The sequence below is a fragment of the Ascaphus truei genome, chromosome 4, assembly GCF_040206685.1.
Source record: "Ascaphus truei isolate aAscTru1 chromosome 4, aAscTru1.hap1, whole genome shotgun sequence".
Taxonomy (NCBI): Eukaryota; Metazoa; Chordata; class Amphibia; order Anura; family Ascaphidae; genus Ascaphus; species Ascaphus truei.
In genome coordinates this window covers 70,865,959-70,893,001 of record NC_134486.1, presented here as the reverse complement: position 1 = coordinate 70,893,001, position 27,043 = coordinate 70,865,959, and the positions used below count along the sequence as shown (strand labels likewise).

Sequence of the window (27,043 nt, the reverse complement as noted above, 5' to 3'; positions counted from 1 at the left end):
CTGATGGGCGGCTGATCTGTTAAATGATAATGATTAGGATTTAATAGGCTGCAATGCTTTGCGTGTCTACCAGATGGCATAAATTCATGAATTGTAATGCAGTATATATATATATATACTGTGCAGTATTGCAGCCAGCGGGAATAAAATGCTTCAATCCCTGCCTGGAAAATAACGCAATGCACTCGGGCAGAAAACAGTCACAAACCTCAATACACCCGAGTATACCCAAATTCGTGGGACTAGCCGAGCTCGAATAAAGTGTGTCGCCAGTGTACGTAACACCTCTGCTAAAAACATAGCAAAAGAGTTAGTAGTTCTGTTTTCCCGGGTCGGAATTCCTAAAGAGATCTTATCTGACCAGGGAACACCATTTATGTCCCAAGTAACAAAAGAGCTATGTAAACTCCTAAAAATCAAGCATCTCAGAACCTCCGTCTATCATCCACAAACAGATGGTTTAGTGGAAAGGTTCAATAAAACCTTAAAGAGCATGTTACGCCGGGCGGTCGATAAGGATGGGAAAAACTGGGATTGTTTGTTACCATACCTGTTATTTGCCATTAGGGAAGTTCCCCAATCATCCACAGGCTTCTCCCCGTTTGAACTATTGTATGGCCGACACCCAAGGGGCTTACTGGATATAGCCAAAGAGACTTGGGAACACGAGGTTACCCCTTACAGAAGTGTAATAGAGCATGTTGCCCAGATGCAGGACCGCATTGCTGCAGTCCTACCCATAGTGAGGGAACACATGGAGAAAGCTCAAGAAGCACAGAGGAATACGTATAATAAGGGTGCTAGGGTCAGAATTTTTTTTCCAGGTGATAGGGTACTAGTTCTGGTTCCCACCGTGGAGAGTAAATTCCTTGCTAAATGGCATGGGCCATATGAGGTCTTAGAAAGAGTGGGAGAAGTAAATTATAAGGTAAGACAGCCAGGTAGGAGGAAACCTGAGCAAATTTACCATATAAACCTACTCAAGCCCTGGAAAGATAGAGAGGTCTTGTTAACCCTAGTACCCCCAGGTCCGTCAGAGAATCAAGAAACTGACCCAGAGGTTAGCATAGCTGAAACCCTGTCCGTGCATCAGAAACGAGAGGTCCAGAATTTAGTGAGAAGAAACAAAGAAGTCTTCTCTACACATCCAGGTAGAACTAGCGTAATTAAACATGACCTAGTCTCTGAACCGGGGGTCCGAGTTAACCTTAAACCGTACCTAATCCCAGAGGCCAAGAGAGAGGCTATAAGTTTAGAGGTTAAAAAAATGCTAAAACTAGGCGTAATTGAGGAATTCCAAAGTGGGTGGAACAGCCCTATAGTTTTAGTCCCAAAGCCAGACGGTACAACAAGGTTTTGTAATGACTACCGGAAACTAAACGCGGTATCAAAATGTGATACTTATCCTATGCCCAGGGTGGATGAACTTGTAGAGAGACTGGGCAAAGCCCGATATCTCACAACCCTAGACCTAACAAAAGGGTACTGGCAGGTTCCCCTCACAGAAAGGGCAACAGAAAAAACAGCCTTCTCAACCACAGACGGCCTCTTTCAGTATAAGGTGCTGCCTTTTGGCTTACATGGAGCTCTCGCCACATTCCAAAGAATGATGGATAAAATTTTAAAACCACATGCTCGGTATGCTGCCGCCTACCTAGATGATGTGGTAATCCATAGTGAAGATTGGCAGTCCCACCTTCCAAAGGTCCAAGCTGTGCTTGACGCAATTCAGTCTGCCGGACTAACTGCTAACCCCGCTAAATGCACTATTGGTCTGGAGGAGGCCAAGTATCTGGGGTATTCTTTTGGTAGAGGGTTACTCAAACCACAAACACTCAAAGTAGAGGCGATACAAAATTGGCCAAGGCCAGTTACAAAAAAACAAGTAAGGACCTTTTTGGGGTTAATTGGCTACTATAGAAGGTTTATTCCCAATTTTGCAACTAAGGCAACCCCACTAACCGACCTCACAAAAGCAAGAGGACCGCTAATGGTAAAGTGGTCCCCCGAAACCGAACAGGCCTTTAGAAGCCTGAAAGAAGCTCTCTGTGCCCAACCAGTGTTGGTCACACCTGACTTCTTCAAAGAGTTCGTAGTCCAAACCGACGCATCTGAGGTAGGGCTGGGGGCGGTACTCTCCCAGGAGTCTCAAGGGGAGGAGCACCCCATCCTTTATTTAAGTAGGAAACTAAATCACCAGGAGAAAAATTACTCCATAGTCGAGAAAGAGTGTCTCGCAATAAAGTGGGCTGTAGAGACGCTCAAATATTATTTGTTGGAGAGAAAATTGGTCACAGATCATGCACCCCTTACCTGGATGTGTCAGAACAGGGAGAAGAATGCTAGAGTGACCAGGTGGTTCCTAAGCTTACAACCCTTTAAATTTTCTGTGGAACACAGGTCAGGGCGCAAACATGGCAATGCCGACGTGTTGTCAAGGATGCACTCCCTAATATCCATGGTCGCTCATCCCTCGAGGTCTGAGCTGGGGGGGGAGGATATGTGACAGAAACCAGGGGATGGTAATAAATTCCATATACAGGGCTCCCAGGATACTGAACAGTTTCTGTCCTGTCTAGGCTGAACAGGGCAGCCTCGTGGTACATGCACTCCATTCCACAGTTTGTCTGCTGCCTGTTTTCTGTCACCTGTCATGCTGATTAGAGATCAGATATATAAGACCTGTTTCCTGTTTCCTCTCCCCAAGAGCCTGGAGGCTAGAAGGCTGCTGAACTAAGAGGGCGGAGAAACTTCTTCCCCAAACAGGTTGAAACTTTCTGTTCGTTTGTCTAAGACTGGAAAGATACTTATTTTGTTGGTGGAAGTGGACAAGCCACTTCCAACCCTGAGTCAGGGATATCTAAGTATAAGTTATCGCTCAGATGAGCAGCTTTTTGTTTGGCTTTGTTTTCTGTTTGCACTGTGGCAGTCTCAGTGCCTGGGACTAAATAAACCAGGCATAACCTGTTTAAAGGAACAGTACGTGACGTCTCATCATTTAACCTACCCTAAAAGACCGTGTTCTAACAGTCCCGGACAGACGGCGGAGCCCCGGAGTAAGCCGTTTGTCACAACTGATATATTATTACCATGACATTGAGTGCTGATTAAAAGGGGAAATCTTTCAGATCATTCTATTTGATCTACACTGACATTACTAGATTTGTCTGCACCTACTTACCTGTGCTTCTACAGGACACTTTGCCGGTTGTGCTGACCACTTGGTTACCATCACTAGATATACATTTTCACTTGAAGGATATAGCAAAAGTTATTATTTTTAGGCATTTATAGCACTTACTTTGTACTAATCTGGCTCCGATTTATTTTAACGTATACTTAATAAACTTGGTTTTAAGTTATTCATCTTCCATTACATATAGGACCAGATTTTTGTTTCTGACTGCATATCTCAATTTAGACAGGGTACTCTCCCTTCACAGATCTTGAGTGCAGTATTAAGGGATTTATCTGGGTGGTAGTGTCTTCGCTCCACTCAGTGTTTCTTCTCTCTGTTGCCCATTTACTCACACTTATGCACCGATCTGTTTTTTGACACCTGGTCAATTTAGGTAAAGCGGGTTTCATTTCTCTTTGCTGGTATTATATTTAATATATTTAAAGTCTCAATACTCAATTATTTTTAGGATGCATTTATGCATTTGAGCATGGATACATTAGTGACCACCTTCCCATAAAAGAAATGTACTCCCTTTGGTGTGTATTATGTGTTATGCACTCACATATATTCAGAATGGTTCAGTATTTTTCCCACCATAACATTAGACTGTAAGTTTGCAGAGATGGATTTTGTGCTTTGTCTAATGCTTTGCATTGTTTATATAGGTCCTTGTATTCAAAACTGTTTGTATTTTACAGCATTTCAAATTGTTTATACAGTATACTCGTGTTGTACCGTGCTGTATTTGTAGTTGGTATAACACAAAGCACAATCTGAACCACATGTTCAACATTACCAACAAAATCATGTCTATTACATTACTTTTTTTTAAAGAAAGGGTATTCTTTATACCCTGTGTGAGAGATTCCACTATTCCATGAAGATTGCCAATATTTTATTTGTATACATTTTTGGCATTGGGTTTTCAGGCTTTGGTGTTAATGATTGTGCAATTACTTTTTCATTTACACACATACAGTATATACAGTGCATTCAATCCTTTTTCAAATAAAATGGGTTAATTTGAAAATGACCACTTCCTTTCAGTTTAAATATAACATATACTTTTTTTGAAAATCCTTTCCAAAACGATTTCTTGTTTCTCAGTGTTTGTACCGTGTACAGAAAGGAAAAATACGTTAAATAGCACTGTTTGTTATTAGCAGACGTAACAGTGATTTCAGAATGGAGTAGTCTAGTTGTAAGGTCACCTTAAAATATTTGGTACATTTTGCATTGTACACAATTTTATCAATTCTGTAAAAACACGCAAAATATGGTGACATGTCAAATGGTAGTATGTAAAGGGTATGTGACGTGCATTTATGGACATGTGTCCTTCGCATTGACTTTTAATGTTTTGCGAATTTTGTTTGCAAAAATGTCACACATCTCTATTTCTCATTTTATCTCCCTCAATTACACGTCATACACTATACTGTAGGCCACGGAATATACATGCTGCTTTTGTTAAGTATACAGGGCTCATACTACCCTAAGCAGACTCACTGGCCAATTTATCGGGGACCAGGACTCAAACCTTGACCTGGGCCGCAGTAGAGTTGTTGAGCGGGAGGGGTGTCCGTCTATCTTTCCTGATCAATGTAATGCAAAGTGGTGTTGCCGCTCGCTCTGGTCTGGCCAGTGGGTATCTCCTCCGCGGGCCCAGCACAATCTAATCATCTAAGGGACTCCTCTGTTCTATTGTCGAGTCTCTCTTATGCATTATCGCCCATCCAGGGACAACGCATTTTCTTACTATCAAAGCATAATTGTGGCACTGTTTATCCCGGGGATATCTGTCTGGGACAACCATGGTAGCCAGACTTTTTGGAATTTAGAGCCAGAGTCGTTAACCAAACTCGCTAACTTTTTCATCTGGCATACAAACCAAATTCTATTTCTAATTTTGGGTATGGATGGAACTTCTAGCTGTTTACATAATGCTGCGATCTCGCACCTCGTTGCCGTTGCAAAATGAGCAACTAATTTGCATTCGTCCCTGGATAGACCCTGTATTGAAAAGAGGGGGGATATTGCCGCTCGCCAAAGTATCTACAGGAGTGTATGTACATAGGTGAGGGGTGCATACGGGAAATAGATAAACATGTCAGCACGGAGGAGGGTCAATAGATAACCCAAAAGAGATCCTATTTGCACTCCCTTATACTATAAAATGGCTGGGAAGAATTCAATCCCTGGGTGAAGCACCCATACGCCATTCAGTGAAAAAGATATATATAAAACCACTTTATTCAACATATATGCAAAGACTTCTACAATTATTAAAAGAAACAGGGGGTGGGTGCAGGGAGTGGATTGAGCAGTGTAATTCTGAGTGGTGCACAGTATGCACACAGTTAAACAACTCTCATTCCTATTGATAAATCCTATGCATAGATTATAGCAGTGTACACACAGACAGGCACACTTTGTGTACTGTCTTTACACCACAGAAGCCCAAGCACAAAAAGGACTTGTAACACGTTCACCATTAATATTGTAACAGGAGTTAACACGTTACAGTATGTCCCGCCCTGAGGGGGTATGTGCTAAAGTGTAGTAATGGCTAGAGTGTGTATCTGCCAGGATTCATGAATATACAGAGACACACTGTTACTGCTATCTCACACAGGGGATATATATGGTCTCTTGACTTCAATATCTAGTGGTAGGCTCCCCCCACATGAAAACACACCGTCCCGACACACACGCCTCTTAGTGAGGATACAAAGTATCATGGATACATCTGTTATGATGTCAGCAGGACAGCTCTGCAATATGAGCACTCTCAAAGCTCAATTGCAGGTAGAATTCAGCAGTATACAACCTGATTTGCGTGGCCTCTGCTACTCAAACACTCCTCCCCGCTCACTGCTGACGTCACGGGTGTGATGTCATCAACAACCGACGATAGTTTCACGCAACTGCGCTTTCTCACCTTGACAAAGCGCAGTTGCGTGAAACTATCGTCGGTTGTTGATGACATCACACCCGTGACGTCAGCAGTGAGCGCGGAGCAGGGAGGAGTGTTTGAGTAGCAGAGGCCACGCAAATCAGGTTGTATACTGCTGAATTCTACCTGCAATTGAGCTTTGAGAGTGCTCATATTGCAGAGCTGTCCTGCTGACATCATAACAGATGTATCCATGATACTTTGTATCCTCACTAAGAGGCGTGTGTGTCGGGACGGTGTGTTTTCATGTGGGGGGAGCCTACCACTAGATATTGAAGTCAAGAGACCATATATATCCCCTGTGTGAGATAGCAGTAACAGTGTGTCTCTGTATATTCATGAATCCTGGCAGATACACACTCTAGCCATTACTACACTTTAGCACATACCCCCTCAGGGCGGGACATACTGTAACGTGTTAACTCCTGTTACAATATTAATGGTGGACGTGTTACAAGTCCTTTTTGTGCTTTGGCTTCTGTGGTGTAAAGACAGTACACAAAGTGTGCCTGTCTGTGTGTACACTGCTATAATCTATGCATAGGATTTATCAATAGGAATGAGAGTTGTTTAACTGTGTGCATACTGTGCACCACTCAGAATTACACTGCTCAATCCACTCCCTGCACCCACCCCCTGTTTCTTTTAATAATTGTAGAAGTCTTTGCATATATGTTGAATAAAGTGGTTTTATATATATGTTTTTCACTGAATGGCGTATGGGTGCTTCACCCAGGGATTGAATTCTTCCCAGCCATTTTATAGTATACGGGAGTGCAAATAGGATCTCTTTTGGGTTATCTATTGACCCTCCTCCGTGCTAGACCCTGTATTGGCCTATTTAATAAAAATATCCACGGATCCAAAGGGATTGCGAGGCCCAACATCCTCTGAAGCCAATCTCGACTTTGTTCCAATAAGGGCACCAACTTGGGACAAGAAAACAGCATATGCAACAAATCTGCCTGCTCTCCACATTGTTTCGGGCACAATGGTGAGTAGCCTGGTACAAATTTGGATCATTTAGTGGGGTCAGATACCCTCTCATTAAAACTTTATATGCGTTCTCCCTTAATGTTGTGGAAATCAAGCTCTTTGATGCTGCTGTGAATATCTCCTCCCATTCCTGTTCTTCTAGTGGCTCTCCCAAGTCGGCTTCCCACTGGGACACATATTTTAATTTCCTAGTATACCCTGGGCCAGTACAGGTTACTTCTCTGTACATCCGAGATGTAAGTTGTATCTGTTTCTAAAATACAGAGCTGTTCAAAATAGTTCAAAAGAACTATTCATCCCACGGGCAGTACAAAGGACTCGGGCCATCCTTTAAGGTTGGAGGAAAGGGTATTTCACCAGCAACAAAGGAAAGGGTTCTTTACAGTAAGGGCAGTTAAAATGTGTAATTCATTACCCAAGGAAACTGTGATGGCAGATACAATAGATTTGTTCAAAAAAAGGTTGGGCATCTTTTTAGAAAGGAAAGGTATACAGGGATATACCAAATAAGTAAACATGGGAAGACTGTTGATCCAGGGAGTAATCCGATTGCCAATTCTTGGAGTCAGGAAGGAATTTATTTTTTCCCTTATGAGATATCATTGGATGATACAGTGGCGGCAGAGTTTATTCTAACACGCGTGGAGCGGAGCGGAACAGCCAGGGGGTCGCGAGGGCAAGGGAAGGGGGAGGGGAAGATGCGGCGAAGATGGGCTGGCGCGCGGCCAAGTTCGGCGCCAGCCCGAAAACACCCGCGGGACAAGACGGGCAAATGTAGCAATAAAGCTAGTCGCAACAGTATGACTCTGGGTTTTTTTTTTGCCTTCCTCTGGATCTATCAGTAAGTATAGAAATAGGATAAAGTATCTGTTGTCTAAATTTAGCATAGGTTGAACTTGATGGACTTACGTCTTTTTTTAACCTTATCTACTATGCAACTATGTAAAACATTGGTCAATGGGGGATGGGCTGAGAATTTGTTATAAAAATCTCTAATCTGGAGGTATCTAAAAAATGTTACATGTCTTTATCTGACAAAATTTGTTCGAATCATTTTATACTAATTCTGCCCTTCAGATCTCTAAGTCTAGTAACTCCTATCTTTTTCCAATTGCTGAAATCTTTGCTATTCAGGTCTGGAGCAAAATCTGAGTTATCAAATAAGGGTATCATTAGGGAATTTTTGGAGGTCAATGCACATCTAAATTTCGCTGACTCCCAGACTGCTAACGAGTTGGTCATTGAGGAGAGCGGCTCTCTGATAGATTTTAGTGTCCGAGATGGGAACCAGATTATGCTGTGCAGCTCCAAAGGCGTGCAGACTTATTTCTCTACTGCTACCCAGCGTTTGAGGCACATTTGGGTCACCTTGTAATATGACCACAAGTAAGGTACCGCTAGCCCCCCGCCAATGTTGGCCTCATCAAGAACCTTCCTCTCACTCCCAGTTTGTTATACTTCCAAATAAACTTGGAGATTAATGCCTGAAGGGCTACAATATCCTTCCTTACTAAAGGGATTGGTAAGGTTTGGAACAGATAAAGGATAGAGGGAAACAAATTCATCTTGATATAATATATCCTGGGTTGGCAGAATATATTCTATGTTGACCAAATTCTAATATCTTCTCTCAACGATTTTATGAGTTTGGGGAAATTGGCTTTGTATAGAGTTTTATAATCGTTCGTGATATTAATTCCTAAATATTTTATAGCTTTTGGTTGCCATTTGAAATTATAATTGATTTCAATGTGTTTCTCCATTTCTTTGGGTAGGTTAATATTTAGGACTTCTGATTTTGTTTGATTAATTTCGAAATCCGAAACTCTATTGAATTTGTCTAGGAGGCTGAAGAGATTAGATAGAGAGGTCAGAGGCCTCGACAGTGTAAGGAAAACATCATCAGCATAGAGGGCCACTTTGTGGGTCTGAGTATTCAGCTGTACGCCAGCTATAACAGGATAACTCAGAATTTGCGCGACTAGGGGTTCCATACATAATGCAAATAAAAGGGGGGATAACGGCATCCCTGTCTCGTGCGGCTCTTCATCGAAAAGTAATCTGATGGAAAACCCTGATGAACAATTCTGGCCTCTGGGTTTGAATACAGTGCCGTAATTGCTTTTAAAATCCTTCCCCCGAGCCCCAAGCCAGCATGTAAGTAAGACCAGTCTCTCATATCAAACGCTTTTTCTGTGTCTTGACTTAACATCACCCGGATCTTTTTGGCGTTAGCCAGTTCAATCAGATCAATTATTCTCCTCATGTTATCGGCCGCTTGTCTACCTTTAATAAGCCCTACTTGATTGGGGTGGATGAGTCTAGGTAGGACTCGATCCAATCTATTGGCTGGATTTTGATATCCGAATTTATTAATTATATGGGCCGATTAGCTTTTTCAGTTTGTAGGGTCTTTGCCCTGTTTGTATATTAATGTAATGGACGCCTAGAGCATTTGTCTCAGGAAAGCTGCAGCCACCAGCACTGCATTAAACATTCTAAGAAGATTGTAAGGGATCGGGGGACACGCGCCTTACAGCGGGTCCCCGTCACCCCGGCTCCCAGTACTGCCGCTCGTCCTAGGCCCCCTCCCCATCAGCTCCTTACCCGCTCCGGTCGGAAGCCACGCCGCTCCTCCGTGGCACACGCCGCCTCCGCCCACACGCTGCAGGGGCGCGCGCTTGAGTGTTACAGGGCGCGCGCGCACCCGTCCTCATCTACACTGCTCCGGCAGCCTTGGCTCCACCTCCCAGCAGCTGGAGGCTATTCCCACTAGGGAACACCACACCAGGCATCCTAACCTATCCCTGGGACTGCTCAGTCAATCCCCCACTCTGCCTCTTGCTCCCATTGGTTCTCCGGCTTTTATAGTTCCTGTCTGCCCTCTCCTTCCTTGCTCTGCATAGTTTTCCTGTGGCTCTTGTTGTACGGAGGTCTATGCCTGGCTCTCTTTTGTGTTACAGGTCTCGCTCCAGTCACTGCCCTCGTTTGATACCCTTGGATTTGATCTCGGCTCTCGTTAGACTTCGTGTACCTCACTACTCCCTGGACTCAGCTTTGGACCTCACTACGCTGCTCTCTGCTGCCCCTGACCTATGGCTTACGGATCTTTACCCTTGGACCTCTGGCACCCCGGACGCGACAAGTATCAGGCTAACCCTTTCTCACCAGGCCCGGCAACGCATCATACCACACTCTGGGCACGCCCTCACTGCTGTGGGTGTGTGTTATACCCTTACCCACCTCAGTATTGGGACTGGCCAGGTCTGCGGGCAGTCAAGCGTTACAAAGATATGGGGCTAACTGATTCACACATTTTTTTATAGTATAAATTTGGAAAGCCATCAGGGCCTGGCGCTTTGGAAGGTTTTAGGTCTTTCACTACTTGAATCAGTTCCTCCACTGTGACGTCCAGTTGTAAACCCTCCCTTTCTTCTCTACTCAGCCTGGGCAGCTTTGAGTCTGCCAAAATTATTTTAGGGCATGGTTGGTGTTCACATTATGGGTGACCTTTTCCCCGTTATAGAGCTGCTCATAGTACCCCTTGAACTCCGCCACAATAAGGTTGGGATTAGCCGTCACCTGCCCTGATTTACGCCGAATGGATTGCATATTATAATTGGCCTGCTTATTCCTAATTTTGTTTGCTAGCAAAGTATCTGGCTTGTTTGCTTTTTCGTAAAAAACTTCCTCTTTGACCAACTTAATGCAGTCTCAGCCTGGGAGGTTAAAAGTATATTTAAAAAACAGAAAGTGAATCTCTGCACTTCTCCTATTGGTCTAACTGGAAAATAACAACAAGACATGTACCTCCGTCAAATCCCATTTTGCAATACCTCTGGGTTATGGAGCCCCAGCTCATCAGCCTCCCTCTGTTCCCTGAATTCCAAATCCTATCTTGGGACCCCCTCCCCTGGCCACCGGTGACCCTAATACACCTCCTACTAATGGCACCTATCCTTAGTCTTTTCTGTAGATGCCGCAACTCCATTTTGATCCGGTCCCAGGCATCTCCGAGTCCACTCCAATATGCGTGGGAAGGGGAAAATCTGGACTGGCCTTCTGTATAGGTGAATATTACAGGAAAAGAGCCAGGGGGCATATATAAAACACACAGCACTGGTACACCTTTGTATTTTATATATGATTTAGGGGAATTAGGGTCCCCTAGGTCCCATTGCACCCACATTATTTATCTCTCTTGAGTGTTGTCTATCACTTGTTTTATTGAGCATGGGACATAGTACTGTGGCTTTAATGGGTGGGGTTGAAAAGTCCTAAAAGCAACACTGTCTCTAACTTCTTAATTGGTTAATTCAGATCGCCGCCATTTCCTCTCGGCCTTGTGGAGAGCCCCTCACTTTCCTCCAGGTCGTCTCGAGTGAGGACTCCCCTTTTGCTGAGAAGGTGAATTTATCTTTCAGTAAACAAAAAAACTGTCCTGCTCTCCGGTGAATAGTCCCAGCACCCGTGGGTGTCAGTGTAGTCACTTGGGAACGGAATGGAGGGTGCAAATATGGACCTCTAAGTTGATCAGGGCTGGGAGGGAAATCCCTTACCTCTAGATGCTCTCCGATCTGGGTCCAGCTCTCCTCTGTCCTCCGTTTTCCACCGTGCAGCCTTCAGAGAAGTTGAGTAGAAAGAAAGAAGATCCGGCGCCACTGCGAGTGACATACATCCAGGCTACTTCCGGGTGTGTTGAAAAAACTTTATTGGAACATCACACACACAAGGCTACACCACGATCTCCCCCTCAATGCGTTTCACGCTATGGAACAGCGCTTCGTCTTGGAGTTTATCTTTCAGCCCTATTTTTCCTAGGAAATTGGTTCTTTCTTCCAGACTCTTCAAGGTGAAAGCATTCCCATTTTTTAGCACTAGTAGACTGGAGGGAAAGGTCCACTTGTAACGCACGTCATTTTCTCTAAGGATTTTTGTTATGGCCTGCAAAGTGCGACTCCTACTCAGGGTAGCGGGAGAGATGTCCTGAAATACTTGTCGTGGAACTCCCTCAAATTCCAGTGAAGGGGAATTTTGTGTTATCTGGCAAAGGGAATCCTTTATTCTATAATGAAACCTCATTATTATATCCCTGGGAGGGTCTTGTGGTTGCCCGCAGGGCCCTTTGGCATCTATGAAGATGCTGCTCATCCTCAGTTTTATCAGACAACAGAGACGTCAACCATCTTGATATGTACTCATCAATATCAGTTATATTCTCTGGAACTCCATGGATTCTGATATTGTTTCTCCTGTCCTATTCTCAGAAACTTCCTGCCTGTCAGCGATAGTGGAGATCTGATTTTTCAGGTAGGCGTTTGTCTTTTCCACTTTTTTTTACTGCTTTAATTGTGGCATCTAACTTTGTCTCTATCTCATCCGTCCTGACTCCTATGGAGGTAATGTCTCTCCGCAGCTCCTGAATTTCTTCATGGAACAGCGATTTCAAGTCCCCAAAGAGAATTTTTAGATCGGCTTTTAAGTCACTTCTCGTTACTAAGTCTTTCTCTCTGCTGTTGCTCTGTTATTTCCTGTTGTCCCTCTCTGAGTCGGAGCCATATTGTGATGCAGAAGCCACGGGTCTATTTTCCTGCTCTGTTTCGGCAGATTGGAAATATTTCTTTAAGGTTGAGGATGGTCTCTGTCTTAGTGTCCTTTTGGACATCCTTGGGTGTTCCGATTTTAGATGTGTTTTTTTTTTGTCTTTAGTCACTCTATTTTCGCGGTGATTTATTTTATAGTGGCACTGTTGGGTAATGGAGCTAACTGTCTAGTCCTCCATCATCTGAGCTGTCGCATATGTGCCCTCCGGTGTAATTTTTTTCATGAAATAATGTCATTCTCTGCAGGTGAGTTTGCACAAGTGGGAAGCATTGCCTGATGGGTGAAGCAATCCCAACTGCCCAAACAGTTCTCCAGTAGCATGCCCATGCAAGATCAGGTTGAGCTTTTAAATTATTCTATTCATTGATGTTTCTTGGGGAGGGTGGGAGGGCCCATGCTCTCTAATATCTGGTTTCATAGTCTGTAGAAATCAGGCAGCCCCCTCCTTATATTTGTATTTGGGATTTATGTGTGTTGCCTGGTGAAAGAGGCTCTTTTCTGGCAGCTCCTATGGGAAGTAAGGATGGGGGCTCCTAGCTAATTTGGCCCACTATGTGGAAATTGCCTGATAGATTGTACCACCTCAGCAATTCCCTACATAGCATCAATCTGCATCTTTATTTTATTTTAATATGTGAGGAGGTGGGGGGGGGGGGGTCACCGTGCCTAAGGTCTGACACAGTCAGGCATTCAATCAGCAGGGGACTAGCTTACCTCTCCTGACCCAGTTGCAGCCACCCCACTCCTCCTCAAAGACCTGTGATGGCCATTTTGTCCTCTGACCGGTTTAAACCAGAACGGGGGCAGGTTCACTGTCTATGTATCTCTCCCCTCCCAGCCCTGGTCTCACTCACCAGGGGAGCTCCGATGGGATGCTCTTATCCAGCCGCGACTTCAAACCCCCTGGGGAGAGCAGATCTCCTTGCTACATCCGCCTCAAACACAGAAAATGAAATGTCCGCCTGACCTCACCGCAGGCCTCTCTCCCAATTGGGCTCCCCTGCCAGGGGATGCGGGGAATGTACTGAGCAACACTAAACTTGCCAATCCTGCCGATGGAGTACTCTGGTGACCAGGGGAAAATCCTGGTCTCTAGCCAACGATCTCCGAGTCCCGATGGCTCCGCTGAGTGGACTCCCTCATGGGTTGGCACCCTCCACTCCTCACCGACACGCTACCCCTTAGATGCCGCCGATCGAATCGATCCTCATCCGGACCTACCGGCGCCACAATCCTCTCTCGAGATGCGATGGGGAAGCCGGCATGACGGTTAACCGTACTGGGTGCTTGCTAGCGGTTGGTCATGCAGGCCCGACGGCCAACCTTGTTGCTTCACTATCTTCCCCTCCCCCCCCCTCCTGGTCTGGTATACGTTTCAGGGCTATCTTGGCTACGGAGCCAATCCAGACGCCAATCCCTCCCCTGCTATAAGGTAGGGACAGCTTCAGCTGCACAGCTCCCCAAGCTCACCCACGATTTACCTGGGCCAAGATGGGATCTTGATAGGTCAGGTCAGCCACCTTATCTCCCTCGCATTGAGATGGAGGGGGACCCGTGATTTTCTGGGTCTGGCTCTCGCTTAACCGGTGATTCCAGACCAGGATCTAGGTAAACAGGTTCCAGGGCTTATAAAATATGTTCTTATTGTTTTAGTGCTCATATTTTGCCTTTTTTTTTAATGTTTGATTTTCTTGTGGTGTCGGAGCAGAGCTGACATGCGACCAGTTCCCTTACTTTCCTGGCCCACCCAATTCATTTTTTGATACATGTCTGGCAATGGCCTGATATCTTGGTAGTTTAGCTCAAACATTCAGAAAAAGCAGCTATTTAAAGTGCATTATGTTTAGTTCTTTTAAGTAAACATGTTCAATACATATCTCACTGGAGAAAGTAAAGTTTGTTACATCTCTGCCACAGATTCAGTTGTGAAATAAACAGCACATCATTTTACTATGGTATATTGTAGTCAAAAATGGAGAGCTGAAACTGAAATATAATCTACAGTAGTAATGGAATGAGGAGTTTTCAGATATCTGTAACAACATGCCATTACATTGCAATCATATGTCAATTTGATTTAAAACTGGTTGGCATGCAATTAACTAAACATTATTCAGTCCTAAAAAATAAAGGTTGCTGTCAGTTACAGATACTTTCATTGTTTTTTTTATTGACTGTTCTAGTAGCAGACTAGAAGCTGAGAAAAATATATTTACAGGAGCTGGAAGGAAGAGGATGGTTGATACGAGGAGCTTGATTTACTTTAGTAAACCGATTCCAATGACTGGACATGTATTTAACTCAGAAGGATCATTCCAGCAAGATGACTATATCAATCATAAGCATACCATATACTTGTAACAGCTTCAATTCTTATAGAGATGCTCCCAGCCTGACCTGCAGTATGCACCATGTCACAAGCATTTCAGGAAGATTTGTGATTCTATTGACTTGCCATGGGATTAAGGAATTATTTTCAGCGAAACATCAGAAAAATAATAACAGTTTCAGGTAAACATTTTGTGACTCTTTCATAAATAGGAGAGTTAGTCAGTACGGCAGCGGGTACACACTTATATTTATTCATAATTAAAGTATATTGAATACTGCAGTAACTACAGTGACTGCATAAGACTGTTTTTAATGAACGGCAAACAAAAGCTACAGATGTAGACAACATTATTGCACCTTTTGGTGCTCTCCTGTGGTTGAATAGCAGTCGCTCCACCCCCTTCTTACCCACGGCTGGTTCAACTGCAGCAACGAACCAACTGGAGAAAAAACATTGGCTACATGTGTGTCTCATACTGAGAACTTGCACTCTCCATTCTCTGCTATATGATGGTTTCTTGATATACAGTAGATATATATAAAAAAAGAATTATCTTGACAAATAATTATATAATCATTTTCTATGAGCAATGACAGGCTTGGAAGTGCGTAAAGGGGCCTATTCAGGTCGCTTCGTTAAGATCACACGTTGTTACCTCATGGTATAAAATTGATGTAAAAACGGTATTCAGTATGATTTTTCGCTGGGAAGATACCGTTTGGTACAAAAATGCCAATCGACTTAGCCGTTTCTTTTACAAAGATCTTACTGTGGGATCTCCCTTCAATCTGTAAGAGCTGCGCTGAGAGCTGCATCTCCCTGCACAGCTCTTACAGGCGACCACCCTGATTTAATTTTAATTTTATTAACACAGTATTGAAGCAGGGGGTCTCTGGAGCTGTACCCCATTCATTTCAGCTCAGGGGACCCCCTGCTTCCTGAAGTACAGACCTCGTTAGGGGATCCGGTATCTCCTGTACAGTTAAATATCCCGGTCACGTGACACGGGAGAATTAAACTTGCCGGAGGTACCCGTATCCCATACGGGGGCTTGTACCTTGTGAAGCAGGGATCCCGGGACCAGAATTTAATGCAGTTCAGCTTTCACACTTGGGCAAGACAACATCCGTCTTAGAAAAACCATCTGTTTTAATGTCCCTCACATGTGCTAATTATGTTGCTTGGGCCAGTTAGGTGACATTTTAGAAGTATATATTCAGCACACAGCAGCCTTGCTGTAAGTAGACAGGTTTAAAGTAGAATGTTAGTGCTGGATCGAAAAAGTGGACAACAACTATTGGCCCTGTCCTGACTCCTGACTCCTGCCTTTGACCTATCTATCCCAGACTGCACTCTAACTCTATTCATATATCTCCATCTCTCCTTTCTTCACCGTTTCTCAGTTCACATGAACTGCTTTCTTACTTGCACCCTCTGGCACATCACAGCTATACCCCCTGCACTAAATCACACCCCTACAAATCATCCTCACACATTCTCTTTCTATCCATGCTTCTCCTCCTTGCTTCTGGGGATATCTCTCCCAATCCTGGTCCCTGCTTTATTTCTACATGTTCTCGTCCTCACCCCCCACATGCAACTTCTACTCCTTCTGGTGTCAACCCCTCTAACCTCATAACCATCCCCTGTCACCCTCCCTCTTCTCTCCCTTTCTCCTGTGCTCTTTGGAATGCTCGCTCCCTTTCTAACAAGTTCCTCTCTGTGCATGACTTCTTTCTCTCTCACTCTGCTCCTATTTGCTATAACTGAGACATGGCTCACTCAGTCTGACTCTGCTCTGGAAGCTGCCCTCTCTTATGGTGGCCTCTCTTTCTCCCACATTCCACGCCCTGATGGCAGGGGTGGAGGCGTGGGGCTCCTGCTCTCTTTTCTCTGCCGTTACCGAACCCTTCCTATTCCCCCCCTCTTGCTTTTCCCTCATTTGAGGCTCACACAGTCCAGATATTCTCTCATCTCCCTGTCCATGTGGCGGTCATCTATCGCCCACCTACCTCTACTCATCCGCTTTCTGCCTTTCTCTCTCACTTTGAATCCTGGCTTTCTTTTTTCTCTCTCCTCAGACTACCCTGTTCTTCTCCTTGGGGACTTCAATTGCCACATTGATGACCCCTCTCTCCCTTGGGCTTCCCACTTTCTGTCTCTATCCTCTTCTTTTGGCCTTCAACAGTGGACTGCAGCCAGCATCCACAAGGCTGGCCACTACCTAGACCTGGTTTTCACTAAAAACTTTTCTATCACTGATTTCTCCATTTCCCCCTTTCGCGTCTCTGACCATCACCTCCTCTCGTTTTCTCTCTCTCGCTTCTACCCCTCTCCATCTCCATCTAGCCCTTGTTTCTGCAGAAACCTGTGCTCTATTAACCTACCAGCTTTTGATTCCACTTTACGCTCCTCCCTCTCCTCTCTGTTCTGCTTCAGACCCTGACAACCTGGTCAGGAACAACAACTCTGCCTTATCCTCCTCTCTTGATCTACATGCCCCGATTTCTCTCTGACATCCTCGTCCTTCTAACCCCAGACCCTGGCTAAATTCCCACCCGTGCATGCTGCGTTCCTCGACTCTGGAGGAAATCTCATTCTCTTGCAGACTTCCTTCACTACAAATTTATGCTGTCCTGTTTCAACTCTGCCCTCTCAGGCTAAACAAACCTACTTTTCTTTACTAATCAACACACACAAGTCTAACCCACGCCAACTCTTCTCTGTCTTTGACTCTCTACTCAGACCACCCTCGACTGCCTGGATCTCCTCTTGCCTCTCCCATCGTACTTTCAGTGTCTCTTTTGCTAACACCTCCTCCTCCTCTATTGATCTCTTTTGGGGGTACCTCATGGCTCTGTCCTGGGACTTCTCCTCTTTTCTCTGTACACACTTTCTCTAAGTGACCTAATCACATCTCTTGGGTTTAAATATCACCTCTATGCTGACGACACACACATTTACCTTTTAACCCCTGACCTTACACCTGCTGTACAGACCAAAGTTTCTGAATGTCTCTCTGGGATATTATCCTGGATGGCCCTCCGCCGACTTAAACTTAACATGGCAAAAACAGAGCTCCTTATACTTCCTCCCAAACCTGGCCCTACTACCTCCTTCCACATTACTGTTGGAAGTACCATTATTCACCCAGTAGCCAAAGCACACTGCCTAGGGGTCACACTTGACTCCTCTCTCACATTCTCCTCTAACATTCAAAATATTTCTAAAACCTGTCGCTTTTTTCTCCGCAATATAACAAAGATCCACCCTTTCCTCTGTTACTCCACTGCTAAAACTTTGACTCAGGCCCTCATTCTCTCCCGTCTTGATTACTGTAACCTCCTGCTGTCCGGCCTTCCTGCCTTTCACCTGTCTCCCCTACAATCTATCCTAAACGCTGCCAGAATCACTCTACTATTTCCAAAATCTGTCTCAGCGTCTCCCCTGCTGAAATCACTCTCCTGGCTTCCTATCAAATCTTGCATCTCGCACTCCATTCTCTTCCTCACTTTTAAAGCTTTACACTCTTTTATCCTACTTACATCTCAGCCCTAATTTCTCACTATGCACCATCCCGACTCTTGCATTCTGCTCAAGGATGTCTTCTCTCTACCCGCTTTGTATCAAAAGCCATCTCCCGCCTTAAACCTTTCTCACTGGAACCAACACCTCTGGAATGCCCTTCCCCTCAATACCTGACTAGCACCCTCTCTATCCACCTTTAAGACATACCTTAAGACCCACTTGATTAAAGAAGCATATGAGTAGCACTGCGGCTAATACTATACACGATACATAAAGCTTTGCCCCTGCAGACGCACTTACCTGGACGCCCTCCTACTGTCTTTGTACGTTATCCCCACCAATTCGACTGTAAGCTCCTCGGAGCAGGGACTCCTCTTCCGAAATGTTACTTTAATGACTGAAGCACTTATTCCCATGATCTGTTATTTGTATTATTTGTTATTTATATGATTGTCACGTGTATTACTACTGTGAAGCGCTATGTACACTAATGGCGCTATATAGATAAAGATACATAAATTCATACTACTTACGAGTCTACGTGATTTTCGAAAGACAGAAGAATTGGGTACGGTGAGGTCTTGAATGCACATTCAGCAATAGCTTCTATAACTTCCTAGAATCAAAAGAAATCTTTTTAAAGCATATTTTCCCCAATATATCTTTTGAAGACAAGTGCTCTATGCCCCCTCAGCAGCAAAACAGTTACAATGATAAGATTGCAATGTTATTTATTTTAACTTCCATTAAAAACAAATTACCACTTAAAAGTACTGTAACAACTAAACATAAATACAGTATGTATTGCTATAAAATTGCTACTAGAAAGCAAGTTATGTTCTGTCCAATAAGAGGATTGCCTTACTTTAGCATGCATTATGCATTCATCCCAATCTGCATCTCTCCAAATGCTGTTTTGCACTGCTGTATTTTGGGGGGATTCTTGGCACCTAATTGCACTATTTCTCCAATAAGGCCAGATTACCAGTCATTTCTGGTCTGTTTCAGCCTGGTTAACCATTTGTGGCAATCATTACCAAACATCAAAAGAGTACCACTAATAGACAGACTGATGGACGGCAACCCTTGGTCCTGACTCCTGAGCAGATCGCAGTGGACCTCAAAATGATACACTGTTTGCAGATTGCAATTGCTCTGATTGATTGACAAATACAAATTGATTCTATGTTACACCGATACTTTCTTCTTTTCACTTAAAATGTGGTTTGAAAAGTAAATTAGGATTTTAGGGATGATACATCAAAACCTCCCAGATGCAATACTGTGACAAACAAAGTGTATCAGATGTAATTTAGCCCATTAAAAAAAAAAAAGTGATTTATGGACAGGCTCTTGAGTCAATGACTGAGAATACAAGGAAGGTTTGATATGATTGAAAGTTTAAGCCCCCAGCTGAGCACATTGGGAGCAGAACTGCAGAGATCAGGAGGATCGTGTCACTGTACCAGTGAGGTTGGTGACCAAGACCAGCATGTGAGCAAAACTAATGCAGTTCTGCTGATTCTGAGCTGGCACAGATAGGAGAATCAAAGTCCACCCCACGTATCAGCTACTCATGTTCCGGGAGACATGACTAACCCCAAGGGGATCCCCTTGCAAACACCACAGTACACATACTGGTTTCTGTACAAGTATTTGCAAAGTAACAGACCTGCAACGGTTAATCCAACACACCTAGGAGCTCCAACACTGTGCCCATACCTATAAAGGGTCCCTGAACAACATGCGGTCTTTCGGACTTTAGGAGAGACATTGAAAGACTAACATGCTGTGACTTACATGTTGGTGTATTGTTATATAACCTGTGTTGCATTACAAGTGTATGATCCTCCCGATAGAGGATCACCAATGTGTTTTTGTGTGAGCCTTTAAATACAAGCCCCTGTTATTCAAAGATATGTGTTGTGTCATAATGTCTTACGTCTGCCAAGCTCTCTGCTAGTGGCCTAGCATATCATTCACATAGGGGAGTAGGACTTGGGTCCTCGCCCTAGCATATGTACTAACAGTCTGGGGAAATAAAGACGGGTTCCACATGTATAATTATCCATGCAGTAGATGTGTTACCTTAAAGGATATTTCAGTTGTCATGGTGAATCCATGTGTAATGACCGGTTCTTCTTCTGCTGTTCGTCCCTTCCAGCAATCCAACTCCACACAACGACAGCCTGCCAAGAGCACTTGACGATACATCTCTACTGAGGAGTTACCAGCAAGCTGTCCAGCTGTAGTAGCATAAAATAAACCAAACATTATCTTAATATGTAAATATATCAAGTGTATCAATAATGTTACTAGATATGATCATTTTATCACCAAGTCATATTCCAGTTTTTAAATATTAAAATAGAAAAACATCACCTGAGTCAATATTTGTTTTATAAACATATATTGATATGAAAGTATAAAAAATGTCCATAAATAAGTGTAAAATAATTTACAACTAAATTTACAACTACAGCATAAGTACAGGCATACCCCGCATTAACGTACGCAATGGGACCGGAGCATGTATGTAAAGCGAAAATGTACTTAAAGTGAAGCACTACCTTTTCCCACTTATCGATGCATGTACTGTACTGCAATCGTCATATACGTACATAACTGATGTAAATAACGCATTTGTAACTGGCTCTATAGTCTCCCCGCTTGCGCACAGCTTCGATACAGGTAGGGAGCCGGTATTGCTGTTCAGGACGTGCTGACAGGCGCATGCGTGAGCTGCCGTTTGCCTATTGAGCGAGATGTACTTACTCGCGAGTGTACTTAAAGTGAGTGTACTTAAACCGGGGTATGCCTGTAGTGAAGTTTTGTATATTCATCTTTTTTGACAAAGCGCAAAGATGGAAGCTAATCTTTTGTCACATTTATTCTGTGTAAACCGAAGAAAATATAAATGTTATTTAGGTTTCGTGAACATCCTCCAAGGGAGTTTCCAAGTCAAACACAAAGGCCAAAGTAATCCAAAAGAAAGGGACCTCAAAAGTCTAAAAGGAAATTAGTACATTTTTTTTGAAAGCAAAAGCTCCAGGACTACTATATTTATCTTGACCCTTCACAGTTAAAGCCTATGTTGAAAATAAATTAATATGAGGAAGGGACAAGACATCCCTAAAATGTTGTTAATTGAACTGTATACTGTAGTTTGCTCTCCAAAAAATGTATTCGTTGTCTTTTTGACTTTTGAGAAGTTGTTCATTTCCTTGCCTTCCTTTGTCATTCTCACCATTTTTGCAGGATGTTACACATCTTTATCAATCCATTAAATATATTAACATGGTAAAAATTAAACATTAGGACCCTCAGTGCATGTAATAGGACTGTAGGAGCTACCACACACATTAAAAGGCATAATATGGAGTATGGTATGGCTGAGAGGAGCTTATTGAAAGTCAACACATTCTAGGCCTCTATGGTAGAAAAGGGATGAAACAACACCATCAATTCCCTATGTGTCCCATTCCCTCATCCCTGTGTAGCTCAGTGCCCCAGGCTATGCATTTTCTGGCCCTGACATTATAAGTCCAGGTAAGAGCAGGCAGTGTTGGGGTTAAATTCCTTTCACATGGGCCAGCATGTGTCTCCCCACCAGAGAGTTAATTTGTATCGGTTTCCAGGTGCAGTCTGGAAACTGTTGGAGCATGTGCCAGGGGGGGTGGGCTCACTGGAGTAGTGCTCCCCAGTTACCGGAGCTTAGGAGTGGGACCCTTCCTTTGTATAAAAGATGGCATACTTCCAAATTTAGTTCTGTTCTATGAGAGTTCCAGTGCAGCCTGCTCCTTAGGGAGTAGACTGGATTCTACCTTGCCCCATCAAGGGGTAAGGGGGAAAGTACTAGACCAGGGGCATCAAGCTCCTGGGGGCCTTGTCAAGGGGAAAGGTCCTGCGAGCCAGGCTCTGACCATTGATGCAAGATGCAAGCTGCGAGGGATAAGTCCTGTGAACATCAGTGGGATTGTTCCTCTCTTGCATGGGAGTAATATTGAGAAGGAACTGTATGAGCTGGTCCAGCAATAAACCCTGTTGTACTATTCCTGGTCTGTGGCTGAGTTACTGGAAATGTTCCTGTGGGGATAAACCCCTGCCCGTGGCAGAGACCTGCACGATTGAGGTGCTTCACCATCTTGAAAGCCCATCCTGTTGCCTACTCCCTATACCAACATGAGACTCAGACCTCCTGGAAGCTTACAAGTGAGCCCTACAGCACTATAACATTACCAAGTACCAACAGATCTCCCTTAGGCGGGGAAAGGGGTGTTACACTTGTATCTCCCAATGTCCACCTTGTACTGTATGTGCTATCCTCTCTCACGCCAACGTTTTTTTTCTTCCACTGTTCGCTGCAAACCTGTCAGCTGTCAATACAATCTGACCATTGTGTTCCCTAAGTGAACTGTCACATCTGGACAGCAGCTGCCTCCTCTCCCCCTTCATGCTGAAACAACAAGGAATCCCTAAGTGTAGCCTGTGACAGAGAAGGGTGGCCAAGAGAAGGAAGATGGCGCTACAGTCCATTCTCCTGATAGTGACTGATAACGATGAGAATAGCTGATTTAAAGAGAGGCCAAAAAGAAAACAGCAAAGGTAAAAGTTAAACCATATCTCTCCAGGGGTCAAGAAACTGAGCAACACTGCAGACATATCCCATACTGTAGTGCCGACGAGTATTCTTAAACAAACCTGGGGCAATTCCAACAAGACCCAGGTACATGCTGGGTACATGCTGCAACATTTCAGTGACATTTCTGCAGAGACTAATGGCCCATCGGATTAACACAGCAGGGGTCCCTGGCAGTCCCATTCAGTTTGAATGGGACTGCCAGAGACCCCCGCTGTTAATCCGATGGGCCATTAGTCTGTCTGCAGAAATGTCACTGAAATGTTGCAGCATGTACCCAGCATGTACCTGGGTCTTGTTGGTGATTGCCCCAGATTTGTTTTAGAATACTCGTCGGCACTACAGTATGTACATTAATGGCGCTATATACATAAAGACATACAGTACAATACAATACCTCCTCACTAGGCCACAGCCTCTTGATATGCTGCTAAAACTCATCTCCAAATGTGCCATTCAGATTGAAAGACGTTGTCATTTTTAGGGTGCAGGTACAGGAAATACCTTCCATTCAGTTTACCTTCTATAATGTATATGATTTTGTGTACAGGTTATAGGAATTGTAAAAGCAGCAGTCTGCGCTGATTCATTTGCCCTATAATCACTGTCACTCGCTATTCTGACTACCCTGAGAAACTGAAAATATGGAAGGCTCTTTTTTAAAGAGGGTGGGTGAAAACTGGAGGCCGTCAAAATTGTATTTCTGTCTGCCCGTGCCTCTCACAGCCTCAACATGCACCTAATGAGTAAGACTGTACAATACTATGTGAAACCTCCCCCCCAACATTTTTAAATATATTATTTAGATTAAGTAAGTCATGCTGGGATTGTAAACAAAAATAAATAAAAAGTTACAGCCTGGAATGGTCGTAACCATGTATTTTGTAGTTTCATTTTTTGTTAGTATCCTTACATACTGTATACAAATGTTATTTTGGTCTTTCTTTCCTCCAATTTCCTCTTCTAGGTCATTGCTGCCACCTTGCTGGAGGGTGAATGATTGTACACTTAATAGCAACTGTGCCCTTATTTTGAAAATCAGCATATTAACTTTATACAGCCCCTAAACATGAATAATTTGAATCAAAAATATAAAAACGAAAGACAGAATAAATGCTGATTTTGAAACTGAAGTACTGTCATAACATTAAGAGATATTAAAGTTGAAATATGTATGCCCTGATAAGTTAGTACAGCTGTTTTAAAATTACATATCCCTACTTGTCCCCCCTAACCATTAATTGCATTGTACAGTACGTGGCTGAAATTTGCAACTCAGGAACAAACAATATTTACTCTTATTTAAGAAAGACATGTAACTTATCTGCAATAATGCTAGGCATCTTCATGCTGTACTATACCATCAGTCCTCTAGCCAATCTAACTGTATATCGAGGTGTAGCAAATGACAGACTACAGAGCCTTGCTTGGAGGATATATACTTTAATCATGGCCTTGAACTTAATCATAAAACAAACCCAGTTAGGAGATGGGGAACATACCGTCCAGTAAGTGATATAGTTGTTATACTAAAAGCTGTTGTTAACCCCCACTGAGCAGGTCCAGGGGATCCGTGAAAAAAACAAAAACCAACAACACATTTTTAGAACTGCCTAAACAGAAACGGAAATTTAAAAAAAAAATGAAAACCCTGACGATATTTTAGTTCTGCAAACAAGTATTAGCAACCACCAAGGCCTCATTTCTGGCCTCCGGCCTCTATTTATAATCACTTATTGTATCCTATCCTGAGTTCATATTTTTTTTAACGCATTTTAATGAAAATATATTATTTAGTAGTGTGGGGTGCATAGGTAAATACTTGAGGATCTAGTGCGCTGTAGTTTTAAAAAAAGTTAAGACTAACTGCTCTACAGCATGACAAGGTATATTTGGCATCTTATTAAAGTTGGGAATATATAACTGTTTTTAACACCTTTCTCCAATGAATGTGAAAATGATGCAATCTCCAATAATAACAATGAATTTACAGCATTCCAAACCGCTTCCTCTCATCTTAGTCCTAAAGAAGCCGCAATACAGTGTAACCACATTTTAGTAATAGAGATTGGCAAAACTGTCAAAATCTGTTTAGCAGAATTTCCCAGATTTTCCATTCAAAACCGTTCCGTGGTGAAAATCCTTTCCGTGGTGTAAAATCTGTCTGTGGATTTTTCCAGTTTCAATCCGTGTGGATTAATCAAAACCCGCCATTGGACACACTGTGCTGGTGGATTTTACCAGTCCAATTTGTGGATTCCGCAATCCGCTGGGGAATTTTAAGAATCCAATCGGCGGATTGGATTCTTAAAATCGGATTGGATTGTTGGTGATAAAAAAAACAAAATACAAAAAAGACGAATCGCCCTTTTTGAGTTTGATTTACGGAAATCTGCAGACTAAAGGAACCAGCCAATCCGCAGGGGATACGAATCAACCCCTAAAAATTGCCCATCTTTATTTAATAACAAACACTGAATAAGAGTAAACACTGGGATGCACATTGACATGAATTGAATATTGGTTAGTTATGTCATGAACATTTACTGTATATCTGTCTCTCTGAGAAGAGGATTTTGAATCACTGGTCTTAAACCTAGAAAACAGCTTTTGATTCACACTATCCTTATCTGCAATTTTTTTTCATGTCTCATTATCTATAATAAAAAAAAAAGAATAGTGTGATGTTAGGGCAGCAGTTTATAGCAATACTTAGGTTAATATTATATGTGCATTTTCAGATAAACTATTCCCATCAGACATGATCTGTTGCTTTCATTGTCCAAAACACACTAGAAAAGGATCCATGAAATTCTGCCACATGTTGCTGCACCAACAGTGCTTCTTTACCTATTGATAAGAAAAACCTCTATTTATTTAGCTTTAAATACAATACAATAGATATAGCAGACTGCAGGAGACAAGTGCAGAGGTATGAAGAGGGAGACCTTGGCTTTTATTTAGCCTATATCTTCAAACAATACAGCTTTAAGGCAGCATACAAATAAACAAACAGCATAAGGTTTAACGCACTCTCCCAATCCCCATCTGAAGGGCTGGGAGGCTAGGCCTCTTACCCCTCTGACTAAAAGTCAAAAGAGGTGCCTGTTATCAGGGGCTCTTTACCTCAGTCCGGGTCTGGGTTGGTGTCCATGGGGGGCACCCGCTGCCGGGTTCCAGTGACCGCTGTGTCCTGGAATAGAGGGGCTGGTTCCCTAGGATCGCTCACTGTAAGCATACACCTCCCATGTGCTAGAGCGATCCCCTGCAGTTTAAGCAGGAGGCTTTTCTACCTGTGTCTGATGAGCCAGGTGGAGACTGGCTAATTGTCTGTAGCTGCAATTAACCAGCTCCCTGGTGGACTTATCAGACTTATACAGGTTTTCTATTGAAGCCCTTTTAGACAGGGGTTAAGCCTGTCACGCAGGTGCTATTGCATTTGCTGTCGCGAGCAAGCGGGTGCAATAATCTGTTAGCCCCGCCCCTTTTTCACATGGCTAATTGCTTTACATTGGTGTCTTCTCCCACTGGAGCGTTATGTGTGTCCCTTTACAAAGCGCTTGCCGGAGCAAAAAGGGCTGCTACACCTGTAAATTGATTTTATTCTGGCTCCATTCAGAAGAATGTATAGTGACTCTTTGTGCTGGTATGTTCTCCTCCTTTGGTTGGTGAAAAAATGTATTTTATACATAGTCAAAGACATTCCAACTTTTCGGAGCACACTCATGGCCCCTTCATCAGGGATCGTTTTTGACTGAAAAAAAAGTTGTTCTGTATGTCCTGGTAAAAGTCTTCATGCGCAAAACT

The 27,043-nt window shown here is 43.4% G+C and overlaps 1 protein-coding gene and 1 long non-coding RNA gene across 3 annotated transcripts in view; one reads left to right on the top strand and one right to left on the bottom strand.

Moving 5' to 3' along the window:
* The window catches only part of LOC142492853 (uncharacterized), a 39,084-nt gene extending 18,106 nt beyond the window's left edge, over positions 1-20,978 (top strand). The window contains exon 2 of the long non-coding RNA XR_012800917.1: positions 20,762-20,978. This is a non-coding gene — a long non-coding RNA (uncharacterized LOC142492853). The remainder of the gene's footprint in view (positions 1-20,761) is intronic.
* The window catches only part of PLCB1 (phospholipase C beta 1), an 810,170-nt gene that overhangs the window by 215,819 nt on the left and 567,308 nt on the right, over positions 1-27,043 (bottom strand). For both annotated transcript variants that reach the window (XM_075596018.1, XM_075596020.1), the window contains exons 11-12: positions 20,686-20,843; positions 19,131-19,213 (exon numbers count right to left, since the gene is read on the bottom strand). In XM_075596018.1, the coding sequence (XP_075452133.1) occupies positions 19,131-19,213; positions 20,686-20,843 (241 nt within the window). The remainder of the gene's footprint in view (positions 1-19,130; positions 19,214-20,685; positions 20,844-27,043) is intronic.